This window comes from Amyelois transitella, chromosome 27 (assembly GCF_032362555.1).
Source record: "Amyelois transitella isolate CPQ chromosome 27, ilAmyTran1.1, whole genome shotgun sequence".
In the NCBI taxonomy this organism is placed as follows: Eukaryota; Metazoa; Arthropoda; class Insecta; order Lepidoptera; family Pyralidae; genus Amyelois; species Amyelois transitella.
Window position 1 is genome coordinate 3126933 of NC_083530.1, and position 27613 is coordinate 3154545.

Consider the following 27613-nt stretch of genomic DNA (forward strand, 5'->3'; position numbering starts at 1 on the left):
AACCCTTATGTTTGGTGTGATCAACAAGAAGTCGCCTATGTATTTGTATGACAAAATAAAATTGAGATATCCGAGAGGATCGGAGGGGTTGAGAACATGTGTCCCTCCTCTCGTCGTGCCTCGACACAGAACAGCTGCGTTCTGTTGTAGTTTTAGGTATAATGCCACTAAAATATGGAATAATATCCCCCCTCCTATTCGAAATTTAAAATCACTCTTTTCATTTAAACTTAAATTTAAGGAATTTATTCTGTCAAATGCAATTGGAATGGCAAACGTTTGACCCAATCACAAAGTTAAATATACAAATATATACACAAACATTACTCGCATGTTTTCCTAGTGTGGCTACAGTCATTAATTATTGAACCATTTGATTGTTAAAGTGACGTGCGTGCGCTTTTTTAACACTTAAGTAATAAGCAACAGTAAATGAAAATATTTATTACATTCGCACTTATTTATTTCTTTTTTGCTGAGCCATTAACAAACTTTACTGGACACTCGCCCTATAACTAGTAGGTACATTTATCTCCTCTTCGTGTGGCTTCGCTGAGCTCATCTAAGGTTCTGGCAGAATCATCAGCGTCGCGGTGCCTACACCTGCGACATTATGCTGAGTCAGGACCTTTTCACTGTCCATCATTGTTTGTGGTACATTCATGCACATTGCACATTCACATTGTTTATTACTGTTAATTATGTATGTGTCCAACTAATGTATTGTGATGGTGAATAAAGCTTTTATCTATCTATCTATCTATCTATCTATGCAGGATCGAGTTGACAGTGACTTTGACAGTTGTGTTATTGTTTTAATTTTATTTTTATTTGTTATTTTTTTTCTTCCTTTTTATTTAGTTATTAATGTTAATTATGTATTTATGTACGGGAAAAATATATATATACATATATATGAATAAATATGGGTGCAGTGATGCAGGAGCAATATAAAAATATATAGGTATTGTTCTTGTATTATTTGTATGTTGAACATATATATGTATATATATTTCTTTTCTTTTTTTTTTTTGTTTGTTTTTTGTTTTGTTTTCATTGTACGTATGTCCGTGATGCCTACCCGGGCACCCCCGGAAGATCAGCGCTAGCCGTGTAGCATATTGTTTACGGCCAGCATTATGCTGAGGGGGTACCCTTTCGGGAGCACTATACTACATGTTTGTTTTTGTACATATTCTTGTTTCCTTTGTTTGTTATGGTGTTCTTTGAATAAATTCTTTTTACTTTTACTTTACTTTACTTTTAATAGTTACAGCCCAAGCTTATGAAATTGTAATACGAAAAGTATTCAGCCCCGTAATATGGCACGCGCGATGCCGTTTTTATCGCGCGAAAACTATCGCTTTCCCGTTTCACGTCATAAATGATCGCTGTGTACTATAAAAACAGCGTCGCGCTTGCAATGCTACGGACGTAGCAATACCAACTGCTTAAAATATATACAATAAAAGCGCTTAAAGATCGGAGTAATTTATTATTATTCGGATATCTACAGGTAAGACCGCTGTTAGTAGGCAGATAAATCTGATTCTTTACCATAATTTTCCTGTTATTTTTTTATGTTCCAAGTATATCTTCTTCTCTAAAGAAGAGTCCGGGGTCCGCCTATGACCGTACTCCATACTAAAAGTACAATTATTAATTCTGTGATTGTACTTCTCAAAAAACTCGTTTTATTATCGCCTGTGCGTATTCCGCTCGCAAACATATGGTAACGATAAAAGGTGGTATTATTGAAGTCAACGACTTACAGAAAACCAACGAGGCGAGTATGACAGTCGTTCGACTTCCAATTTTGTGAGTTTAGTTTACTTATTCTATGAAAGAGGTAGTCTCTGCCTACCCCACCGGGAAAGAGGCGTGATTTTATGTATGTATGTATTCTACGAAACGGAGTAAAACATATATTTTTTGTTTTGTTTTTTATAAATAATAATACCTGCAATAATATATATATTATTCCCTAGAATGTATATGTATAACATTTAATAAGAGACTCGGTTATCAATTTGATTAATAATTTTAGACATATATCTCTTCCATTTAATATTATATTAATGTATCTATTTATGTATACAAATCACGTTTTTATCCCATACGAGGTATATAAAGCCAATAGTTATAAGAATCTTTAGTTTTAACAGAGCTTAATAATAGAATAAAGATCCTAAAATAGTGACAGATTGCTAACCCTTTCCAAAAATCTAAATTGTGATATGAAAAAAAAAAACAACTCATTTCTTTATATTCATAATTTTGAATACGATCGATATAAAAGCTCGTTTTTAGTGAGTCACTTGCATCGAGATAGTTCTCCTCACAGCACAGAGCGTTACCGGCGGCGTCTTTGCTCTGTGTACTCAATACTAGTTGGACAAGTCACTGCTTATTACTGTTAATAAGCAAACGAAAGGAACACGTCAATAAACTTTTGAGTACATTTCGTATCATCCGCTGTACGGTATTTTCTTTGTTGAAATATGTCCTCAATAAAGATATTGTTATTATTGTTATTTTAAAAATTAACAGTCTTATAAACTAGGCCTTTCTTCTTATACGTAAGGAATTAGGTAGATTATTTTAATGATTTTTGGAAGATTTCTATTTATGTTCAAGTATTTATTTTTTGGTTGTGGTTTTTTGTGCCGTAAGGTTTCCGGCACCACGCATTATTTATTATTACGTATAAAAGAAATAGGATCACTCCATCTTTTTCCCATGGATGTCGTAAAAGGCGACTAAGGGATAGGCTTATAATCTTGAGATTCTTTTTTAGGCGATGGGCTAGCAAACTGTCACAATCTCAATTCTATCATTAAGCCAAACAGTTGAATGTGACCTATCAGACTTTTCAAGACTTTTGGCTCTGTCTACCCCGTAAGAGGTGCAGACGTGACTTTATGTATGTATGATTTTTGGATACAGCACAGTTTTAGAAATACCTCCCCCCCAAATAATTAAGTAGGGATTATAATACTTGCATAGCTAAGTTACTCGTAGGGCAAGTCATGTTATAACCTCAAAATAAACGGAACTGGCTACATCCGGTGACATCCGTCATCAGGACATCCGAGTGTCTGTCTGTCTGTAATGACCCCCGTTCCGGTGTTTATTATTAGATCGAGTTTCGGAGATGGTAACGATCGGAATTCTAGATGCTGTGAGATCCTTTTATGATTAAATTCAAATTTTAACAAATATGAATTTAAATTTTTTGTTTATGTCCACGACTTCGTCCGCGTGACTGATCATAGCTCTCTAAAAAGTGTTCCAGTTTTCCAAGTATTTAAAGAATATATATTGCGAAACTACTTATTCCAGAGATAATCGTGTACAAACAAATAGAAAAGAAATAGATTATTATGTTTCTCCTCCTGGATTTCACGGGTCTATACACCCCGGATTTTTGAGAGGCTTGCGTGGGGATATAAATCCAACACGTAGAGGCCCTTTGGAGAAGTTGATGTTATGTTGTTCTCCTGCCAAAACCCGTTCCCGGGCATATCAATAGATGATATGTCCATGAACAGGTCTCGGCAGGAGGTGGAGCTACAAATTAAGGAAAAGGATGATGGGTTATGGAGTTGACGTTTGGATGGACCTAAACTGGGCTATTGCTGGAGAACACCTGCCATAATCATGAATACGTGACTACTATGTGGCAGGTGGTGACTCGCCACTCACTAAATGGGCCCCTCAAATCAGTCACCATGATTGGCAACAAAGGGGCAACATCGGCGTGGGTGGCTAAGGATGTCGAGAGGTGAGACTGCGGGGCGTGAAATCGTGGTGATTATTATTACTATCGCGATTTAGACTCTTCGCTGCTATTGACTGAGCGCGTCATTTTCTTCGCTATGGTTTGACAGTTGTGTGATTTTCTGTTGTGACGTATGGCGTATAGATGTTTCCACAAGGCGATGGGCTAGCAACCTATTTGAATCTCAATTCTATCATCAGAAGAGCGCCACCCAGTCTTCTCGAGACTGTTGTCTTCGTCTACCCCGCAAGGAGTATAGACGTGACTATATGTATGTACCTAGCAACCTGTCACTACAATCATGAATCTCCTCCTCTCTCTCCTCTTTCGTCCAAGATCGTGTGCTGAGCAGACGTGTTACTCGTTAATTTCCCAATAATTGAACTTGATTTATACTAAACTCGCGTTTAAATCAACGTGTACAAGTGCGAAAATACAAATAGCAATATTTATTGCACCTGCGACGTTCTACGGCAAGTTTCGTGGCACGGCAAGTTGAAGCGAGCGCGGGGACTGCATCTTCACCTCCGCGAAAGGGTCAAATATATTATTCTTCTCACTCCGTTGTGTGCATACGCTACGACCGCAGCTACGACTAGTGCCGAGTGATACCGAATGATTCCGGCTGACGCATGAGCTTGAAGCTACGACCCAATACCTACTACGAGTCTACGACAGGGGCGCCTTTGTACTGCTACGAGAACGCTTAGCTACTTGTTACCGTTATTTTGTTTTGCTTTGACTAATAGCAGACTTAAAGTATGCCTAATTTAATGCGCTCTCCGCCACTAAATAAGTCAGTAAGTTTTTCGGAAACGGACATGGATAAGGTGGGCCAGTTTTCTGGATCTTTGGAGGATGTTATTAACATTACGCAACGAGATAACAAACGGCGCCGGATTACGGACGAGTGCATGGATAGCACCTCAACAGATTTACGGACTATAGTTAGAGAAGAGTTATGTAATATAATGAAACCCCTTCAACAAGAAATAAAAGAAATTAAAGATTTTAATAAACAAATTCAAAATTCTATGGATTTTCTGGTGGAGCAAAATAAGGAATATCAGACGAAGATAAATGAGCTTGAAGTGCAATCTAAGAAAAATAGAGATTATATTAACATCCTGGAAAGCAAACTCGAAGATATTCTTATAGCGAGTCGTAAAACAAACTTTGAAATAAAAAATGTTCCAAAGATGAACCCTGAGACTAAACAGGACCTCATAGAAAATGTCACAAACTTGTTCAAGACTGTGGACTGCTCATTACGAAATTGTGACATTAAGGACATTTATCGAGTGAGAGGAAATCATCCTGAAAAGAAGAATACTCCAATTATTGTGGAGACTAACTCTGCTATTTTAAAAGCGGAATTCCTAAAGAAGGTAAAATTTTTTAACATGAAACATCAAAATAAATTATGTGCCAAACACATGGGCTACAAAACGCAGGAGGATACTCCAATATTCGTATCAGAACACCTCACAGCAAAAGGAACACGTCTCCATTTCCTAGCCCGTGACCTCGCTAAGTCGAAGAGTTACAAATTTTGTTGGACGGCTTATGGAAAAGTATTCGTTAGAAAAGATGAAAATTCTCCAATAATAAATATTAGGACTGAAGAGCAAGTCCAAGGCTTATTCCAAGATAAATGACTATTTTTGCAGCTTAACGTGTGTATGAATAACGATGAACTATATGTACGTCTATGGTTAAACTTAATGAAGGTAATATTTTTTATCTCAATGTTCTTAACAAATTTGAAAAGACAATTATCACTCACAAAATTCAAAGTCACTCAACAACTACTTAAATATCCATACTTGATTTATAACAATAATAAATTAAAGCAATTTTGCTATTCATTTGTAATACATGCATGTTTACTATTTAATATTAAAAATGTCTATGTGTACACTGCCTTACTTTTGCCTAGTCTGTTGTTGTTAATTGCTAACTCTAGGGGTAACATACATATCACTTATGATAATTTCAGTCTCTTATTCTCACTTATATGGAAAACTTTTATTAGATATCAAAATAAGCTGATACAATCATATAATAATAATTCATTTATAAAAAAAATTCATTTTATTACATACCATCAACACGGCTTTTGGACTATATATGCATATGTATATAACGGTTATATACATATATATATAACAGTTGTATACTTAAAATATACAATTCAAATATATATTTAATTTATTATAACGGATCTGTGCACTTTTTGAACTTTCGGATTTTTTCACATTTGGTGAAAGTATACACCTTCTGTCATTTGTCTAAACAGCCCTTATGTAACTATTTCTTAAATACATATTTACGTTTAAAACCGATTGAACATCTAAGTATGCAAATAATGATAGTAAAATCGTACAAACCACAAAACTCAGTAATTATTAAAATGAAATGCATTTACTGTATATGTCACATCGGCCTTATTTTGACGTGCAGCCTAACTTATTATCATAATGGATGAACGATTGGTAACGTTAAATGACATAGACAATATGGAGATAGCCACTTCCACTATTTGTAGCCCTAGTGAATTTAATTCAACTATTAAAGTAGACAAAAGGGACCTTACTGTAATAACGCAAAATATAAGAAGTATTGATCACAACTTTGACGATTTTACCCTTACTTTGGCTACTTTAAAGACTGATATAGATGTTGTTATATTGACAGAATGTAGATTAAATGATAATAAAAACATACCTCAAATGATAGGCTATTGCATGTATCATAGTACTCGTCACTTAAACCAAAATGATGGTGTTGTTCTCTATATTAAAAATACACTTAGGCACGAAGTGAAGGAAATCATACTTACCCATGCTTCCTGTATTCAAGTCGATGTACTGGGCACTGTCATTTTAGGTATATATAGGTCTCCATCACAACAAAATGCCGAACCGTTCATAAATTCCCTAGAGTCCCATCTAATATCTTTAAATTCTAGAAATAATATAGTTGTCGCGGGTGACTTAAACATAAACATTAAGTTTAAAACTAAAGAAGAATCTCATGAACGCAAAAACAGAATACTATACCAGAATATGTTATCTAACTATGGGATACTTGCAGGACATACTTTTAAAACGAATGATAAAAATTGCATAGATCATATAATGCTCAAATTAAATAAAGTAAAACATACCGCACGTATAGTTATTTTAGAAACTAGTATAACAGACCATAAAACTGTTTTTCTCTCCATCTCCTCAGTACCGCGTTGTTCACAGGTGAATAAATCTAGAACCAAAACTGATTTCGGAAGTGCCGTAGTTGCGTTGGAAAAAAGCAATGTTAATGACTTACTGTTCTGTGATGACCCCACAATAATAATAGAGAAGTTAACTAAATGTATAAAAAATTGCTTGGATCAAAATTCTGTTACCACTAATATACCTAAATCTAAAAGAATAATAAAACCCTGGATCACCCCAGGAATATTGCGTTGTATAAAAAATCGGAACAAATTACAGAAAGAATGTAAAAATAATCCTGGGAATGAAGTTACTAAAGTCATTTATAAAAGATATAGGAACTATTGTAATAATCTGATTAAAAAATTAAAACGAAATTATGAAAAAGAACTTTTATCAAAATCTTTAAATAATAATAAACAACTTTGGAAAAATATTAGAAGCATTACTTATACTAACAAAAATAATAGTCAAAACTCTGAATTGTTGCATATTAAACCCTCAAATCAGGAATCTGTTAACTATATAAATAAAGTGTTTGCAAATGTTGGTAAACAATTAGCTACGCAGATTCAGACAAGTTCTGAAGCTGAACTTAATACAATGTTACATAATATTCCACAACAACCTAATACATTTGTGCTACTGCCAACGGATTGTGATGAAGTGAGCGGTGTACTGATGGGTCTCAAATCGGACAGTGCTCCTGGATGGGACAACATATCCACAAAATTCCTGAAACTAGGTAAAAATGTAATTGTTCCGATTCTGACTCACCTAGTAAATCTTTGTTTTTTGAAGGGAATATTTCCGTTGCCACTAAAAAAATCCATTATCACACCTATACATAAGAGAGGTAATAGAAACGATGTCAGCAACTATCGGCCAATATCTATTCTACCAGCTATATCGAAAGTTTTGGAAAAATTAATTAACATTAGATTAATAAATTTTCTTGACAAATACCAAATACTTTCGTCAAAACAATTTGGCTTCCGACGAGGAAAATCGGCGGAAGATGCAGTAATTGAGCTGACAACTCTGGTTGCACGTAATTTAGATCTAGGCGTCAAATGCTCTGCTGTATTCCTGGACCTGAAAAGTGCTTTCGACACCGTTTCTATCCCCATTCTTATACGGAAGTTAGAACGAATAGGTATCAGAGATGTGGCACTCGCTCTGTTTAAAGACTATCTGAGTAACAGACAGCAAACGGTTAAAATTGAAAACTGTGTGAGTGAGGTAGAAAATGTTACATATGGTGTTCCTCAAGGGAGTGTACTGGGTCCCACCCTGTTTCTTTTGTATATAAATGATCTCTGTGAAATGAATATTCCAAATGCGAAAATCTTTTCATATGCGGACGATACTGCCATTGTCTTCAGTGGCACTACATGGGATAGTACACGTACACACATTGAGACAGGGCTAGCCCAGGTAGCACGCTGGCTCAAAAGTAATTTGCTCACTCTTAACACTGCAAAAACTAATTACATCTGTTTTGGTATTGACTCACGAAATCAACCTAATCAAGGTTACCGTATAAAAATCCATTCTTGTAACCAAAATACTGATCTTCCTGACTGCTGCTGTCCTATCATCGACAGAGTAGATAAGGTTAAGTACTTGGGTGTACTGGTTGATCAAAGATTATCATGGTACCCGCATGTAGATCACGTAATAAATAGAGTGAGAAAGTTGTCCTGGATATTTAAATCATTACGTTATGTGGTACCCAGAGGTTTAGACGTACAGTGCTCATCCAAAAACCTTCTGAACAATATTTATATATCACTTGTGCAGTGCATTCTTATTTATTGTATTTCAGTTTGGGGAAATGCTGCAAAGACTCATTTTATAGGATTAGAAAGAGCACAGAGATTCCTGATCAAAATTATGTATTTTAAGAAAAAGCGATATTCAACTGAACTCTTATACAATGAGTGTAATCTGCTTACGGTTAGACAGTTGTATATTTTGCATTGTGTACTGTATAAGCATAAAACTACAGAATATGATCCTAAAGTTGAAACAAGAAGAAGGAGATACATAGTAGCTAAAATACCACAAACTAGAACATATTTTGCACGAAGACAATTCTATGTAATATCAGCCCAATTATATAACAAAATTAACAGAGTAAATAATATATATAGAAAATTGTATAAGGAATGTAAGTTTGTGATTACTGGATGGCTTAAAACGAAAAGTTATGAACAGACTGAGGCTTTACTATAGTATAAGGATAAATGTATATTAACATAAATATAAAATATAGTTTACCTTAGTATACGAATCTAACACTTTTTCAAATGCACATTATATATTTATTTAATTACCTTACTCGTACTTTACAAGGTTAATTTGCTTTTATGAAAGAGCGGAGTCTCCTGGCACAGGCTTGCACGCTTAAAAGGAGACTCCAATCATATTTCTTGTGTCATGTGCTTTAAGAAATAAACGATTTTGTATTTTTTTTTGTATTTTTTTTTTTTTCCTAACTATTGGCTTAGTCTACCCCTTAAGGAAAATAATAGCGTACATTATAGATATATCTATACTAATATTATAAAGCTGAAAAGTTTGTTTGTTTGAACGCGCTAATCTCAGAAACTACTGGTTCGAATTGTAAAATTCTTTTTGTGTTCAATAAACGATTTATCGAGGAAGGCTTTTGGCTATATATCACGCTGCAACTATCAGGAGCGAAGAAATAATGGAAAATGTGAAAAAAAAAAACGGGGATGATGATGCCCAAAATAACTATTTCACGCGGACGAAGTCGCGGGCACAGCGAGTGTATTATGTTTTACTCTAAAAGATAATATTTAATATGCTTTAATTAAATATAATAACAAAAAAATGGTCGGAAACCATAAACAAACGTTATCAATGAAATCTGAACCAACACATTACGGGTATAATTCCGTATCAATGAACAGATATAAACGATTCGACAGCCGACAAATTCGGCTCCAATGTAGTTAATTTGTTGAATTTTAAAAGGTTGTTTTATTTAGTTATAGTAACGGGACTTAGTGGTCGAGCGGTTAGGGTGTGAGACAGGAAAAAGCGTGAGGCAAATGGTTTGATTTCAAACCCTATGGTGTGAAACAAAGGTTTGAATCCTACCAAGTTTAAATTACGATAACTACACAACATATAATCACCTCTATAGACAGAGCCAACATAACTACATACGTATAATCACGTCGTTATCCCTTGCGGGGTAGACAGAGCCAACAGTCTTGAGAAGACCGATAGGCCACAAGCTCAATGATATAATTGAGATTCAAAAAGTGACAGGTTGCTAGCCCATCACCTTAAAGAAGAATCCCAATTTATAAGCCTACCCCTGACTCGCCTTTTACGATATTCATAGGAAAGATATAGAGTGGTCGTATTCAAAATTGCTAAAAACCACACGATTATGGCAACACTAAAAATTTTAAACTTTAAACAACTTAGAAAAACATTTAACAAAGTACAAAAACAACTTAATACAATATAACAATAACCGCTTTTACTTGATGCACAAGACTCGCTTGTGTCTATTTTTACCTACAGCAGACTGTACCTAACAAACTGTGAATAGCTCAAACGTTCTCTATAAATATGCAAGTAGGAGTTTCGACTGTCGCTAAAAGCATTTGCTTAATTGTGGCAGATTTGTCTGGTTCGTGGTGTACCACGGAAGACGAAAACTAGGAGACGGCGTATCTATACTAATATTATAAAGCTGAAGAGTTTGTTTGTTTGTTTGAACGCGCTAATCTCAGGAACTACTAGTTCGAATTGAAAAATTGTGTTGAATAGTCCACTTATTGAGGAAGGCTTTGGGCTATTTAACATCACGCTTCATCCTTGAGGGCTTCAATGATGCCCAAAATACCTATTCCACGCGGACAAAGTCGCGGGCACAGCTAGTGTTAACATAAAATGCATGTAAAAAGCTGCTTCCTTCGAAATAACCTAAAAAATTGCTCATAGACAGTCAACATACATAAATACAAATAGTCACGTATATATCCCTTGCAGGGTAGATATGCTGAATAGTTCAACTATTCAGCTGGATGATAGAATTGAGATTCAGATAGTGACTGTTGTAAGCCCATTGCCTTAAAGAAGAATCCCAAGTTTATAAGCCTGTAGACAGTCAACAATTTTGAAGACTGGTGTGAATTCAGTCCTGATGGTAATATGAGGTCAAATTTCCCATGAAAAATATGCCATTTTTCTCATGATGTTTTTCACTCTACGGTCATTAATATTAAAAATAAAAATCAGGAAAGAGTCATTGATACATGGCCACTGATCACAGTAAGATTATCAGAAATATATTAATCAAATTAATACAGCCTTAAAATAATTGGAAGTCGGCAAAAGATAATAGTGTAATAATGTCAATATGATATCTTATCTTTCAAGTGTGGTATTTCTTAAGACTACTGTTGATTTTTTAATCAAGTAGTCTAATGGTGTGACCAGAGTGGTTGAAAGAGCGTGAGCGGTTTTTAAAGCGGACGTGGGCGGCGTATTTTGGCATAAATTGGTGCAGTAATTGAACTAGCCCTTGTTTACAAACATTCATAAAATAAAGCTTCTTTCCCAGAGGGGTAGGTAGAGACTACATCTTTCCACTTGCCAAGATCCTGGCGCTTAATCCAAGTTCATAACTCTTTTCATGTCATCTCGTCGGTGTCGGTTACTCTTGACCTGACTTTTTACCAGGACGTCCCTGATCAAGGTATGATTATATTTTTTATAAAGAAGTTTTTTATGTGGATGCAACAAAACAGGTACATAATTCGTGACAAAACTAAACCTCTGTCTACCTATTTGCCCCCGGGAAAGTACCTAGTATTGTGTTCAGGATGGTGAATTCGAATCAATTCAAAAGCGTTTTACAACATAACCTCAGCCTTATTCGTCTTTAAAAAAAACTGGCATAAATTATAACCAGTTCAAGACCAATTAGTTTTAATTACTTTGACGGTGTTGTCGTATTATCGGAACCGAATCTTGGACTATCAGTTTACATGACTCACTTATCCTATGGAGATATTGATTTCTTTTGACGCTTCGATATTTTCGGCTGTACTGTCTGCATGTTTCTACCATCTTAGCCCTTTTATTCCCGTTTGTATTTTAACGCCTTGAAAAAAGGTGGTTCTCGATATGACCTGTATGTTTTTCCGCGAAATGCGGTTTTCTGAAAAGTGTTTGCATGGAGAATCCTAGATTACTTACATTTAGTCACGTTTACGTCCCTTGCGGGGTAGACAGAGCCAACAGTCTTTAAAAGACTGAAAGATCACGTTAAGCTGTATGGCTTTAATGGAATCGAAATTCTATTAGTGACGGTTGCTACCCGATTGCCTACAAGAAGAATACCAAGTTTATTGGAAGAATATTAACACGAAATAACATACCCAAGCCGTAAAACAGTTTAGTTAGTCTAATTTCATCTATGAAAACTGTTGAGATCGTAAACAAATAGCCTAACTGAATTACACGGATTGCAAAAAAACACACAAACAAAATGTTTATCCGTGTCTACAACAAATTTAAACCGACAGATGATTTTCCGCTTTATAATTTCCACCTCAAAGCACATTTTCCTACGCACTTCAGCTGTTGTTCCGATTTCGCAGTTAAGTTGTTTGCAATAGGGTGTAATTTTGTCTGTGGTGTAAGGTAATTCCTTCTTTTTGCCTCTCCGTGGACAAATTTAGCGGGAGATGTCGAAAAGGGGTAAAAAGTAAGAACCAGACGGTTTTTTTTAGATTGAGACTTGAATGTGACTACAGACTATGTCATGTCGAAGAAGGTTGATAAGTTATTTATTTATTTAAACTTCATTGCACAACATACAAATGTATAACACAATTGGTGGACTTAATGCTCGAAGCATTCATACGAGTAGTAATAGGTTGCCAGGTCCTTAAGAAGTATCTCAAGTCTTTAATCAACTTCTACAATTTACGCGAGAAGAAAAACATAAAAGAACACACATCTATCTATTTAAATATATAAAAGAAGAAAGTGAATCAGTGACTGAAATATCACGCACAGCCCAGACCGCTGGGTCTGGAGATTTAAATTTAGCGTGTAGGTTCCTTATGTGGCCTAGGGGTGCTAGTGCTAAGAGGGCTGCAGAGTAGTTGGTTCCGCCGCTTATTCTACACATGCGCTTTGGTAGTGGTAGTAGTTATAATTAGATTTGAGTGATGTGACGTCAAAAACTGATACCTTGTATCCAATTTTGAAAATATCAATATTTTTTATTCATGTAATAAGCATAACTTCTCTTGAGGGGTAGAAAAGCCAATAAGTATTGCACGTACTTGACAAGTTTTATCGGTCAAATTATAATTGAATTAGATAGATAATTATTATGACAACCCTTTAATAGTACTTAGATATTATGACTCATGGACCATGAGAACTCAAGTCCATATGGTTAGAATTTGTATCCGAAGTTCTTTGAACCATAGTACCGGATGCCACCACGTGTATTATTCTGACTACCATTTTCAAGGGGGCGTATTCTAAAAATAAGAACGAATTCTGAAACGCACCAGTACGCGTCCATCACGCAACGCGCCCGCCGCGATTTCAAATTTCGAAACCCGAATTTTCTTTTGTTCGAAAATGTGCCAGTGTACTAACGAAGTTTTTTGAAATATCCAACCTTCTGGATTTCTCACTGGCCAGTATACAACGGTGAGTTTTTCGCTCGATAAAGTTCGAATGCAACCAAACTTTTCCGAAGTTTTTATTGTTTTTACGAGTAGAAAACAACTTGCTTTTTAAACTTGAAGGTTTTTTTTTAAAACTCCGTACTAATTTCGCAATGAGGTAATGTTTTTTTTTCACAATGTTTGATTATCAGCAACAAATGGATATAGGTATGTAACATAGATCTCAATCTCTTTTTAGCTTGAAATTTAGTTCATGAGTTTAGGCATTCATCTGTCAACAGAACTAAAAGTATTGCTTCACCATTAACAAGCCATTATGACTCATATCGTCCAATATTATGAAATACTTTCGTCTGGCAAAAATCCCTCAAATTTGGATAACCACGTGGTCAAAACTAAAAATTCAATACGAATATGATTTAATGTACATAACCTATTTCTCATTTAATGTTTAGTTTCAAAAGTTGCTATTTATATATTTGTTTTTTCAAAGTATGATATTGCATGACATTTGCTTATAAAATTTTCTTTGTTAATAAATGTAGCTGTAGAGTAACACCTTATAATTTTTCATAGAAGGAAAATAACGATCAACTGATCATGTCCAATTTTAAGAATAAATTAACATGTTCCGACGTGTCGACATGAAACGTCTCGATTTTGAAGAATTTCAGGAAAACACGTGATTACAAAGTCATGTCATGTGTATTTGTGTGATAATTCAAATCTCTTTTGTGTTCTGAAAATTCTTCAACTTCTTTTCAATTGTATCTATGTATGTATATAAATAAATCTCAACTAATATTATAAATGCAAAGAATGTTTGTTTGTTTTCTCTTCACGCGTTATCTACTAAACTAATCTTGTTAAAATGCCTATATATAATTAGGAGTCTGGAGAAGGACATAGGGTACTTTTCATGCCGGTTAAAATTATGATACCCATGGAATGCGAAATCTTGTATTCTTTTGTAAGTGGCGCTAAATTCGCGCATGTTGGTGGCGCTAAATTCTCGCATGTAGGTAGGTGGTGCTTAATCGGCGAGGGTGTAACTGCGGGTAAAAGCTAGAAGGAGGACAAATCACACAGATTGAGGTAGTTCCAAAATATATCCTCGACCTAATGTAATATCGACATAGGGTAATACATTACGTATACATTATACATTACGTATACATTACGTATGTATGTCTGTCTTCCCGGACAGACATACATACGTAATGTATGTCTGTCCGGGAAGAGAAGCAGCTATGACACATTACTTCTTCACTGTCATATTAACATGGAAGCTGTTGATATGTATGTACATATCAACAGCTTCCATGTTAAGTGATTATATGTATGTACATATAATCACTGAAAGTCTACGTTCAGCTGTCAGGCTTGATGATGGAATTGAAATTAAAAAAGTGACAGCTTGCTCCCATCGCCTGCAAGAAGAATCCCAATTTTTAGCCAATTAGTCGCCCTTTATGACATCCATGAAAAGAGATATAGTGGTCACATTTTAAAGTTCCGGAAACCATACGGCAAAGCTGTCGATTCAATCTGTAAATTATCTTAAACTTTAGCTTTGTAAATCAAGTTACAATCTCGTTTTTACGGAACCGTAAATAGAGGGAAGCAATCAGCACAGCAGGAGTTAAATATTCAACACTAGCCCGCGTTCAGGTGTTTTACTACTTTTGTTTCAATCTAGTCTATATTCGTACGAGTATACAGCATCTAGAGTACAGATAGATAGATACTGCCCAAAAGAAGTGTAAAGGGCGAACAATTGAAGCGAGTAAAATATTTCTTAGTATGATGTTGTGTGCCACTCTAAGCAAAGATCTCTTTTTCTTTCATATTCTTGGACTCTTACCAGAAGTAAAATGTCTGAGAGATGATGACCTGATTCATGAATGATTTTCCTGTACAATTAGGGGTCATAATAATTTTCTTAGGAGGATCAAGGTGTCCGCCTATTATCAAGATTCAGATAATCCAGAACTTTCGTCTGACATTCCTCACTCTAAAGATCTTCTATGATATACACAGGAAGGATTTTTAAATTTGAATCATGGTAAAACCGTAGTCAAATAGCAAAAACGGGACCCTTACAATTGGTCCTTTTATATGTCACAGCCATTTTATTCGGAGACTATGGTTACTAAAAGCTTATTTAGAAGGTATGTTTAACTTTGCATGTTATCAGTTGCCCCCTCTGCCACTCTTCTTCGGAGCCTAAAGGCTGATCGTTGTCATTAAAATATCAACCAAAAAAATCAAATCAAAAAAATTATGTAATTATCTGGGTTGAATACAGTTGTATCATGAGGCATATCTATTCCAATTTTAATTTGCACAACGATCGTTGAACTCCGATATTTGTTCCTCTGAAGTGCTGTGTACTTTTAGCTCTATCTTTGTACTGCAGATTTATTTATTACATACAACAGCGCCTACCTGATGGAAAGCGTTAACCAGGTCTTATGGAAAGAGTGTAGTGTATACAATGATAATTATTAAATTAGGAAAGGGCCGTAAGACTTCCCCAATTACCGGTCTTCACCATAATATCGGTCCATCTTGACGGCCTCTGTGGCTCAGCGGTAGTACGCTTGTCTGTGACACCGGAGGTCCCGGGTTCGAATCCCGGCCAGGGCATGATGAAAAAAGAACTTTTTCTGATTGTCCTGGGTCTGGATGTTTATCTATATAAGTACATATTTATTATACATACATACATACATACATATAGTCACGTCTATATCCCTTGCGGGGTAGACAGAGCCAATAGTCTTGAAAAGACTGAATGGCCACGTTCAGCTATTTGGCTTAATGATAGAATTGAGATTCAAATAGTGACAGGTTGCTAGCCCATCGCCTAAAAAGAATCCCAAGTTTGTAAGCCTATTCCTTAGTCGCCTTTTACGACATCCATGGGAAAGAGATGGAGTGGTCCTATTCTTTTTTGTATTGGTGCTGGGAACCACACGGCACTATAAAATATAGTATCGTTGAGTTGGTATCTCGTAACACAAGTTTCGAACTTACTTCGAGGCTAACTCAATCTGTCTAATTTGTCCCGTATATATTTATATTTATTTATATTTATAGTGTGGTTCCCGGCACCAATAAAAAAAAAAAAAGAATAGGACCACTCCATCTCTTTCCCATGGATGTCGTAAAAGGCGACTAAGTGATAGGCTTACAAACAAGGGATTCTTTTTTAGGCGACAGGCTAGCAACCTGTCACTATTTGAATCTCAATTCTATCATTAAGCCAAATAGCTGAACGTGGCCTTTCAGTCTTTTCAAGACTGTTGGCTCTGTCTACCCCGTAAGGGATATAGACGTGATGATATGTATGTATGTATGTATGTATTATATTTATCATGCGGGATGCCGTCCTGTGCTGCGCTTTCCAGTACGTGGTTTTCACCTGAGAAATTTCTTCTTTTTTTTTTCTTTCAGATCGTCCCAGAATAAATATCTGTATTGCATAATAGGACCACTACATCTCATTTCCCGCGGTTGTCGTAAGAGGCGACAAAGGGATAAGCTTTTAAACTTGGGATTCTTATTTTAGGCAATGGGCTAGCATTTGAATCTCAATTCTATCATAAAGCCGAACAACTGAACGTGGTCAGTCTCTTCAGGACTGTTGGCCCTGTCTATCCCGCAAAGGATATAGACGTGACTATATGTATGTATGTATAAGAGTTGAAAGAACCTTACTTAATCCAACCCCCGTAGAATGACACGCGCGACACTGTCTTTATCGCGCGAAAAACTTACGCTGGTGCGCTTTTTATTATCACGCGAAACGGGATTGTTATAATTTTGCGCGCGATGCCATGCTACGGAGACAGGATGATGGCCCAAGACTCACCCAACAGGGTGAGTCACAATTCTTTTTTAACTTGAAGTTGGCCGCCTATACGTTTGCGTTAAAGTTTTTTTTTTTGCACTTTTCGCTCGACATTTGGAGATTTCGACTTCGGTCATATCATACATATATTCAGATAATCACGTCTATATCCCTTACGGGGTAGACAGAGCCAACAGTCTTTGACCTGTTCTAGCAAAACTTGTGCTATTTTGTCATTGCCGTTTAGTAACCGAAGATCACTTAAACTGTACTTCCTTGGAGGTCAGGATCCCTATCCCTCACTGCTGCTTAGCGAGGGGTGAAAATTAAAAATAGAACATTATCACGTGGCGCCATAGTTGTTTTAAAAGCATTTGTTGAAAATCAATAGGATTTGCCTATAAATAACAATCTTAATTGGGAACTTTGAAAGGGGAGGACTTATTGGTCGTATCTTGGGCAAATTGGGAACATATTGACAAAAGGACAGGTCAAAAGTGCCTGATGACCGACGAGTTTCAAAGATTAGTTATTAAAGAAGAAGTGAAATGCAGTGATAATAGAAAAAAATATCAAATCGGGGACGTCCTAGCTAAAGATAGGTTTAGACTATGCCGAAACCGACAATATAGTGATTTTATGTATGTGTACATACATACATATCATCAGGCCTGCCTTTCATTAAATAAATAAATATATACGGGACAAATTCACGGATTGAGTTAGCCTTGAAGTAAGCTCGATACTTGTGTTACGAGATACTGACTCAACGATACTATATTTTATATAAATAATACTTATACATAGATGTACATCCAAGACCCAGGACAATCAGAGAAAGTTAGTTTCTCAACATACCCATGCCGGGATTCAAACCCGGGACCTCCGGTGTCACTACCGGTGCGCCACAGAGCCCGTCAAATGGATTTTGATCTTAATTTTATCTGAACCTAGGACTCCTCTCCAGAAAGTTGAGGATGCAATTGGGACTCAAGCCAAAAGGATGATGACGAGAGTGTAAAATCATAAAATATTTGATGGAAAACTTTTTCGTAAGTGGCTATGAAAATAATTGCGTAGAAAATTCATCGGTGACTGGACTAGCAATAACATAGTATTATTTTATGCGTATGAGTAAGCTTGTATACGAACGATCATGACTGTTCGGCCGGCTAAAAATATTAATGAATTCTAGACCTGATTCAAGAAGTTATATATGTATAATATTTTTTTGTAATTTTTATTTCAAATATTTTTTATTAATTATTAATTTTGGAATAAATATGTACCAACCAAACTCACTCTAACTATTAACGTATGTGTTCTTCTAATTATAACTAAATTATGCCACAGATTACCCCCAAAATCTGTGAATTAGGCTAAAAGACTACTAAAGTACCTACTTGTTATTCAAAATATCGCAAGAATTGGTTAAGTACACTATGTGCACTGTGATATCATTCAGGATAACAGAGAAGGCCATAATGATATATATCTATATAAATATATATATATATATATAAATACCGTGTGGTTACCGGCACCAATAGAAAAAAGAAAAGGCAACCCTGAGCGCAGCTAGTAAAAAGATAAAGGCATAAGCATAACATGGTTCATTATTAAACCATAATAAACAAACCACAACCTAATAAACTTCGTGGGAATCCTGTCACCAGACCAAAGTAATTAAGCAAAGTACATATTATTAAGAAAGAAGGCGTTAAAATAATATTTGTATGGCCATATGGCGTAATATCAGTAAAGGGCACAAACATAAAAATCATAGATGTGGCATGACATAAAAATCGATGTCTAAAGAGAAATTTGTCTAAAAAAAAGAAAGACATCGACCTGTTTGTTGACGAGTGGTTTATTTTCCGACATATTTGGACTACCATTATAAATGTGAAAAATGATTACTATTTCTAAAGACAAAGCATATTTTAAACCCAACCGGAGCCTTGAGCGAAAGTTAGTTTCATAATTTTCAAAAAGTATTATTACGTTGTAGAAATTTTTACAAGTAGACTTAAATATGTATTATACGACCTTAAAGAAAATATTGAATAACAAAATGAATAATTGTAAAACTCTACCGTTACTGAATGTAACGTGCAGCTATAATTAAATAATTAATAATGATAGACTAATAAAAATTAGTTTGAAGAATTTCCTTGCTAAGTGTAGAACATAACGTCATGAAATTCCAACGATTTTTTCTTGTAGATATATATCTTGTCTATCTATCTATTCTTGTATCGGCGGACATGCATGATCTTTTCAATAATCTATATCATAGTTTCGATATTACATCACAATAAATATGTCACATCTAGCGTTTATATTTCCGCAACGAACTGATACCCAAACACACATGGCCGGGGTGTGTGTTATTGTCACAGACTAAAAAAGTTTATTTTTTCTGTATTTTTTTTTTTGCGTGAGCTTTGAATTCTGTTTGTTTGAACAAACGGCTATATCGTATCCTGTTTGGAAACAATGTTATGATTAAACAAGTTTTTGCGAAAGTTGGCTTTGTACTATACCTCTAAAAAAAAGACTGTTTCCTCTAGCGGTTTTGAGAATCGATCCCTTTTGTTTTAGCAAAAGGATATGGTCTATTTTTGTGTTTATGAATTTCATCCCGTATGTACGGTGAGGGGAAGATTGGCATTGGTATATACGTATAGTGTTGGATATTTTTACTTTAGTATAGCATGCATAACAGCCTTCAATAGTCATAGTTCATTTGTTGCCATATTTTTTATTAGCAACGCATAAAGATATATTTAAAAAAAAGTCTTTATCGAAATTATTGTTTTTTTAAACGAGAATTCTTGTTAATTTGCGTAACATTTGGTTTCATTTTTGGGAAAGCCAAATGTGATGCCAAATTTCAAGACCCAGCGGCTGTGCAATGATTGGTTAGTCAATTAGTTAACGACAGTGTTGTCTTTTAATTCTAATACTTATAAAATTAAAAGTCAACGACTATATGTCAGGTGAAATCTGCATCCGAGTCTATATAATTTATAAGGCAGGCTAAAATTATAACTTAAATGCTTATGAAATTATCTTTATTATCCTTTTTTTTCTCCACTCCGATCAATCTTCATTATACTAAAATACGGCATTTAAACCGTAAAACTATGTCAGATTCAAAGAAATCTGTATGTTATTAGTCTAGTTACTCTAATGAGATTATTTTTCTAATACCAAATGTAAAATTAACATTTTGTGTTCATGATAATCCAATCAATTTAATAACCCCAGGCGCCACGTTGGAGATATTTCAATAGTATATGAATAAAATAACATTTAGTCTATGCTAATCGCATATGTATGCAAATTATGATACCTTTGGTCTAAAACAGGACAAAGTGTATCATAAGAACAGCAGGGAACAATTTGCCATAAATAAGGATTTATTGTTTTTAAAATAGGATTTTTTGTATTACCGTTTTTGGTTGCCATTTTAGGGTCATTCAACTGAGTGAGAAGTGGCTTGAATTAATGTTTTATAGCACATTTTCCCTCGTTGTCAGATGTTCATATCCTTTACTCGTCTTCTATGATGTCGAGGTGATTTAAGAAATGTGTGGATTGGACTTTACTTCGACAAAAAGGAAACCAAATGGTTGAAATATGAAGTGAAAGTTTACATCCTCACTGTACCAATAATTTTAATTATTTTAATTGGTATACACTATGATATACAAAAACTATTTCAAAAATTGAAAGCAAAATTATAAAAACAAAATCCAAATATTGTTGGTAAACCGCAATTACTTTGATGAAAACCGTTTTTTTAATTTCTTTTCTTCTTTTTCAGATAATGACACATTTATGAAGAGCGACCTGGCCACATCAAGTCTCCATTCCACCAATATGCACCAAAATTATAAAATATGGCGTCGAAATTCAAAATCTTTTTTGAAAAAGGAACGCCGTTTATAAGTCTGCGAATGCGTAGGGGTGCGTTAGAAAATAGAACAGTGAGATTTAGAAAATGTGCGACGGACGCGTTGGTTTTATTCTTGGCGGCCATCTTGGTTACCGGTTGCTATGGTGAAGAGAAACAGAGATTTGCTATGGAGCCTACTGATCAGGTATTATAAAATTTCATAAATTTAATATTTATTTTACATTTCTTATGTGTTTTCAGGTAGTGTTAACTTTTCCTAATGTACATACATATAATCACGTCTATTTCCCTTGCGGGGTAGACAGAGCCAACAGACTTGAAAATACTGATAGGCCGCGATTAGCTGTTTGGCTTATACTGATAGAATTGAGATTCATATAAAGTGCCAGGTTGCAAGCCCGTCGCCTAAAAGAAGAATCCCAAGTTTATAAGCTTGTGCTTTAGTTTTTTTTCTAATGTTCTGAATCATAAAATGAAAGAAAGTACTAAATGATAGACAAAACTCACAAGAAGATTCCCAAGTTTATCATCCGCCTTTTAAGACAACTATGATGGAAAACGTGGAACGAGGAAAAATATGGAGTAGTCCTATTCTGAAGTGCCGGGAACCACACGGCACTTTTTTTATTTCATGTTTATATTAATAAGAAATACCTAATTATTTTACTAAGCAGACGAGATTACGACAGTAGAAAATGATAAGTTGATTTTTTAACTTTATAAATTATTTTTATAATGCTCATTAAATGTACTGAATAATTAATACTTATTGCGATAAACGATCTTTCTTACGGCTTATGAGCATATAATTTTTTTTCGATTCTGTAATTATCGTGAAAGGAAAAGATTTTAAACTTTTGTGTAACGACTTCGTTGAAAATGTAGACTTATTTTTGTTAGGCTAATGTATAACTCTCCTAGAATTCATTAAATATAAGTGTCCCTTTTTAGTTATGTCAATAGGTATACTTCACTATAGTGCCTACTTACAGGGTTCTAGATCTTTAATAGCTTTCTCATGGAAACCGTTAGAAAGATCTTTAAAAAAAAAACATTTTTTTCTTCGAAAAAAAAAAACGATAAATTTAAGGTAACAATAAAACATTGAAAGCAAGAAATCAATTATGTTTAGATTATCATCGGCGACACCGTTTAAAATTAATACCTTCTACTATGAATATTTATAGCGAAATCAGGATATCTTAAGATCACCTCATTTACGAGTTGACACAAAAAAAGGTTAGTTTGTCGTTCGGTTTGTTGTAATGACTTCGTTTTGGTGCAAGTTACAAGAAATAAGCGGAATCTTATATATAAAATTCTCGTGTCACAATGTTCGTTCCCGTACTCCTCCGAAACGGCTTGACCGATTCTCAAGAAATTTTGTGAGTGAAAATTGAGTAGATCTGAGAATCGGCCAACATCTATTTATTATATCCCTTAGTAATAAGGGTTCTCCACCCATAACATTTTTCTTTGTGGCCAGTATTAATAGTTTTTTTTTCATTTATATTATCTTAATTCTTCATAACACAAGTGTCGAGCTAACGTTGAGACCTCAATCTGCGTAATGCGTATATATTTATACTAGCTGTCCCGGCAAACGTTGTTTTGCCATATAAATGTTATGTAATTTTCTATGTAATTCCTAGTTAATGTTAAGGGTGGACAACCCTTAACACTTAGGGGTATGAAAAAGAAAAATAGATGTTAGCCGATTCTAAGACCTACTGAATATGCATGCAAAATTTGGTTAAAATCGGTAAAGCCGTTTCGGAGGAGTACGGAGACAAACATTGTGGCACGAGAATTTTATATATAAGATTTATTTATCGTGGAACATAGCAATTTCAAAAACATCTCTTATAACTTGAGGCATGGCGTCAACGGCCAAGAATTTAAATGTATAATTATTATATTTGCATATGTATTCTGTTAGGTTGTCACCAGTCTTATCCGAATTACAATCGACTAATAAAACCCGCTATCTTTAAACTCGTATATTAAATCAGCTGTTTTAATTGTTTTTCAAAGCAGGTTTTCGACCTTATAATGTGAGATACTGAGAAATGAATTTTGGATACGAATAACAAAAGCTCTTGATTTTTTGCCAAGCTTTTTATGGAATTTGTCATTAAAGCATTTTATTATGCAACTATAGCATTCGCTCCCGTTGGAATTTTTAAATAAAAATGTAGTCTTGTGATTTCCGGCACCAATAGAAAAAAGAATAGGACCACTCTATCTCCTTCCTATGGTAGTCGTAAAAGGCGAGTAAGGGTTAGGCTTATAAACTTGAGATTCTTCTTTTAGGCGACGGACTGGCCACCTGTGGTTTACCTCACGAACTCTGAATCTCACTTCTTCCATGTCGTCTAGGTAAACGTGGCCTTTGAGTCCTGTAACAATACTTTGTCTTACCCCGTAAGCTATAAAGTCCTAATTTGTGTATGTAAAACTTAACTAACCTTTTTTTTCAGAGTGCAATCGTCGGGTCCCGCGTGACTCTGCCCTGCCGTGTTGTGGGAAAAGTGGGAACGCTCCAGTGGACTAAAGATGACTTTGGTCTGGGAACTCACAGGAATCTGAGCGGTTACGAAAGATACTCCATGATCGGAAGTGACGAAGAAGGTCAGTATTTATTAATTTTGAGAAACGCAAGCCAAGTAAATAATAGACCAAAATTTAAAAGCTTAATAAATATAAAGCTTAATAGTAAGTTTAATTAATGTGCCGTGTGGTTCCCGGCACCAATACAAAAGAGAATAGGACCATTCCATCTCTTTCCCATGGATGTCGTAAAAGCCGACTAAGGGATAGGCTTACTAACTTGGGATTCTTTTTTAGGCGATGGGCTAGCAACCTGTCACTATTTGAATCTCAATTTTATCATTAAGCCAAAAAGCTGAACGTGGCCATTCAGTCTTTTCAAGCCTGCTGGCTTTGTCTACCCCGCAAGGGATATAGACGAGACCATATGTATGTATGTATGTAAGTTTACGAAATACATACACACATCCTTATCATGTCTTTATCCCTTACGGAGTAGACAGAGCCAGCAGTCTCGAAAATACTGTATGGCCACGTTCAGCTGTAGCTACTGCTTATGAAATTGTAGGTAACTGTGCGAAATGAGTATAATATACAATACGAGTATTTCTTCACAATTTTCCGTCTAACTAGGACAGATAAGTGTCGCCGTGAAATATTTAGGTAAATAGTAAATTGGCAAACATTTTTGTTCTCTCCCGTGGGCGTCGTCTAGCTACTATTTCTATAATTAGTGGAATTGTTTTGGATACAAAGTATCGTTTACTACGAATAATAACATTTTGTCTCTTTTGTTAGCGCTATCAGATGTTGGCTTTTAAAAAAACGCAAAAATATAATTGAAAAAGTAGATAAGAAAAAAAAAATTATAGAATATTTAAAATTGGAAAGGGAAGGCTAGATTAAAATACATATACATACATACATACACAATCACGTCTGTATACATAACGAAGGAGCAAACAGTTTTGAAAAGACGGAAAGACCTCTGCAACTGTATGAACTAAAAAGTGGCAGGTTGCTAGCTGATTAGCTAAAAGAATTCCAAGTTAATCAGCCCTTCCCTTGATTGACTTCTACAATCTGCACGAGAAAAGAACTAAGCACACACTATGTTAGTTCGTCACTACCACACCTATGGAAGTGATAATTTTCATTTTACAGAATTTCAACCTGACTGAACAAAAGCACACAAAAGTTAATCGTATCCTATTATTAGAAATGGCGAACTCTCCAAAAGTATCCACGATTTAAGATTTACGACTTAAACCCGTTTATTACTATCGAATTGTTTATTTTAAAAGCCATCAATCAAGTTAGTTGAAAGTTTAATTTAAATCTGTTACCAGTTTAATTAAAATATTGGCGGGCTGGCTTATAAATAAATATTTAATTGGAAAATACGTAAAGTAAGTTTACAATAATTATACAAGCTAGTAAACCAAATAACAGGAAAGAGATGAATGGAGCAAGCTCTACTTAACTCCACCGAAAAGAGTTTGCTCTTAAATTTAAGAAGAAGAAGAAAATATATGGAACGGAATTAAGGCCAAAGTAAGAATAGAATAGATTTATTTTCAAAATTGGATACAAGGTACCACTTATTGACGTCACAACAATTAAATCTAATTATAACTAGTAACACATCCTAATTTTGCTCATTCTCTGCTTTTGTACCGGTTGCTCTCTTACCGTGTATAGGAGCCCAGGGCGCGCCTTCGTCCATGATTCTGGTGTGGGTCAATCAGGAACCCAGGGCGCGCCTTCAGTGGTGTGGGTCAGTCAGTTTTTCACACGAAGCGACTCTCGTCTGACCTCCGCAACCCTTGCAGAGGAACATAATTGGGCTTAGACATACATACAAACATATGATCACGTCTATAACCCTTACTAGTGGTAGAGAGAACCAACAGTCTTGAAAAGACCAAAATACCACGTTCAGCTGTATGGCTTTCTAATGGAATTGAAATTCAAATAGTGACAGGTTGCTAGCTAAGCTTATTTGCCTATCTGTTAGTCGTATATTTTACGACATCCATGGGGAAGATGGAGTGGTCCTATTTTTTGTGTCAGGAACCCGGCTTTGACAATGATGACGCATACAATTGACAAAATGAGCACTTTTAGTTTTAACGGTCGATACATATACATACATATATGTAGTCACGTGTACATCCCTTGCGGGGTAGACCGCTTTTTTTTTACCCTTGATGATAGAATTTAGATTCATGCGCTTGCATTCTGTCACTATCCGATTCTCAATTGTATTAATGAAATATCAAGCTGAACGCGGCTTTCGAGACTTTTAAAAACTGTTGACTCCGCCTAAGTAAGTGATGGAGACGTTATATTAAGAAGTATGCAAACATTCAATTATTCATCAACTTTTCTTACACATCCGTCAGAACAGCCAAATGTTATTCTATTCCAACCTTGGGACCACATGTGCGCGAAACCACTATGCAGATTGTCAGGTCATTGACTTCAGACGTCTAAAAATATTTTCCTGTAAGCCCAAGAATGATGGGTGCTTGTTATATGGCTGCTGAGTGGAAAAAAGAATTGTCTGCGCATTCAATGTGACCAATGCAAGCATAATATACAATATCTTCTCTATAAAAAACCACACGACTACAATTTATATGAAACATGATTAATCAAGTCCTTAGTCCTAACTTTATTGCAGTGTAGTTCCGGGAATCAATAAAAAAATGATAGTATCACTTAATCTCTTTCCCATGGATGACGTAAATGGTGATTAAATACTAAACGTAATAAAACCGTAGTGCCGTGTGGTTCCCGGCAGTTAAGAATATATATAATACCACTCCACGTCGTTCCCATGGATTTCGTAAAAGGCGCCAAAAGTTAAGGTTTATTAACTTGGGATTCTTCTTTTAGGCAATAGGCTAGCAACTTGTGTGACTGACTTTTACGATCTGCGGGAGGAGACAAGCAGTTTGCACACACTATGTTTTTTTTTTTTCGCTAAAAGACTAGCATGTGTGTGTGAATGCATAGAAATCATAGTACCTAGATCTTTAATCATAATTATTGCGACCATTAAATTAAAAGGTCGGATCATAGTAAAAAGAGTGTGATCCTTTTACACATATGTTTAGCCTATATTCTTTACGGGGTACACAGAGTCAAGAGTCTCAGGACTGAAATACTGTTTAGATGTTAGTGTGTTAGTTAGTTAGTTTGTTTGAACGCACTAATCTCAGGAACTACTAGTTCGAATTGAATAATTCTGTTTTCGTTGAATAGACCATTTATCGAGGAAGGCTTTAGGCTATATAACATCACGCTGCAACTATTAAGGGCGAAGAAATAATGGAAAATGTGAATACTACTAGTTCATAGCATGAGTTTCGTGTTAAACTAAAAAATAACTTGAGGTATTTCCTCTAAATTGTAATTCAGCAAACACATTTTTTGTAGCACAATCACAAAGTGGCATCTTACAATATCTGAACGAATTTCCGCATCAACATCCCATCAGACATTGTATGTAGCGAAGCTTCGAAAAAGCTCCTACATTTTGATCGCGACGAAAGCTCCCAACCGAATGTGGAA

The 27613-nt window shown here is 35.2% G+C and overlaps 2 protein-coding genes across 4 annotated transcripts in view; both read left to right on the plus strand.

Moving 5' to 3' along the window:
- LOC106140743 (irregular chiasm C-roughest protein) overlaps positions 1-27613 on the plus strand; it is a 64014-nt gene that overhangs the window by 19807 nt on the left and 16594 nt on the right. For 2 of the 3 annotated variants that reach the window (XM_060952071.1, XM_060952073.1), the window contains exons 2-3: positions 21392-21668; positions 23965-24115. In XM_060952071.1, coding sequence (XP_060808054.1) covers positions 21468-21668; positions 23965-24115 — 352 coding nt within the window. In that variant the 5' untranslated portion in view covers positions 21392-21467. Of the gene's footprint in view, positions 1-13591; positions 13726-21391; positions 21669-23964; positions 24116-27613 lie in introns of those variants that run through there. The other variant, XM_060952072.1, reaches the window with a different exon arrangement.
- On the plus strand, positions 4120-8933 carry LOC106140753 (uncharacterized). The gene is made up of 2 exons (XM_013342388.2): positions 4120-5511; positions 8828-8933. Exon 1 carries the CDS (start codon positions 4543-4545, stop codon positions 5437-5439), a length of 897 nt encoding a protein of 298 aa, XP_013197842.1. The 5' UTR covers positions 4120-4542; the 3' UTR covers positions 5440-5511; positions 8828-8933.

What these genes read in the sequence shown, in the direction of transcription:
- LOC106140753 (XM_013342388.2), top strand. Translation starts at nt 4,543, where the DNA reads ATGCCTAATTTAATGCGCTCTCCGCCACTAAATAAGTCAGTAAGTTTT.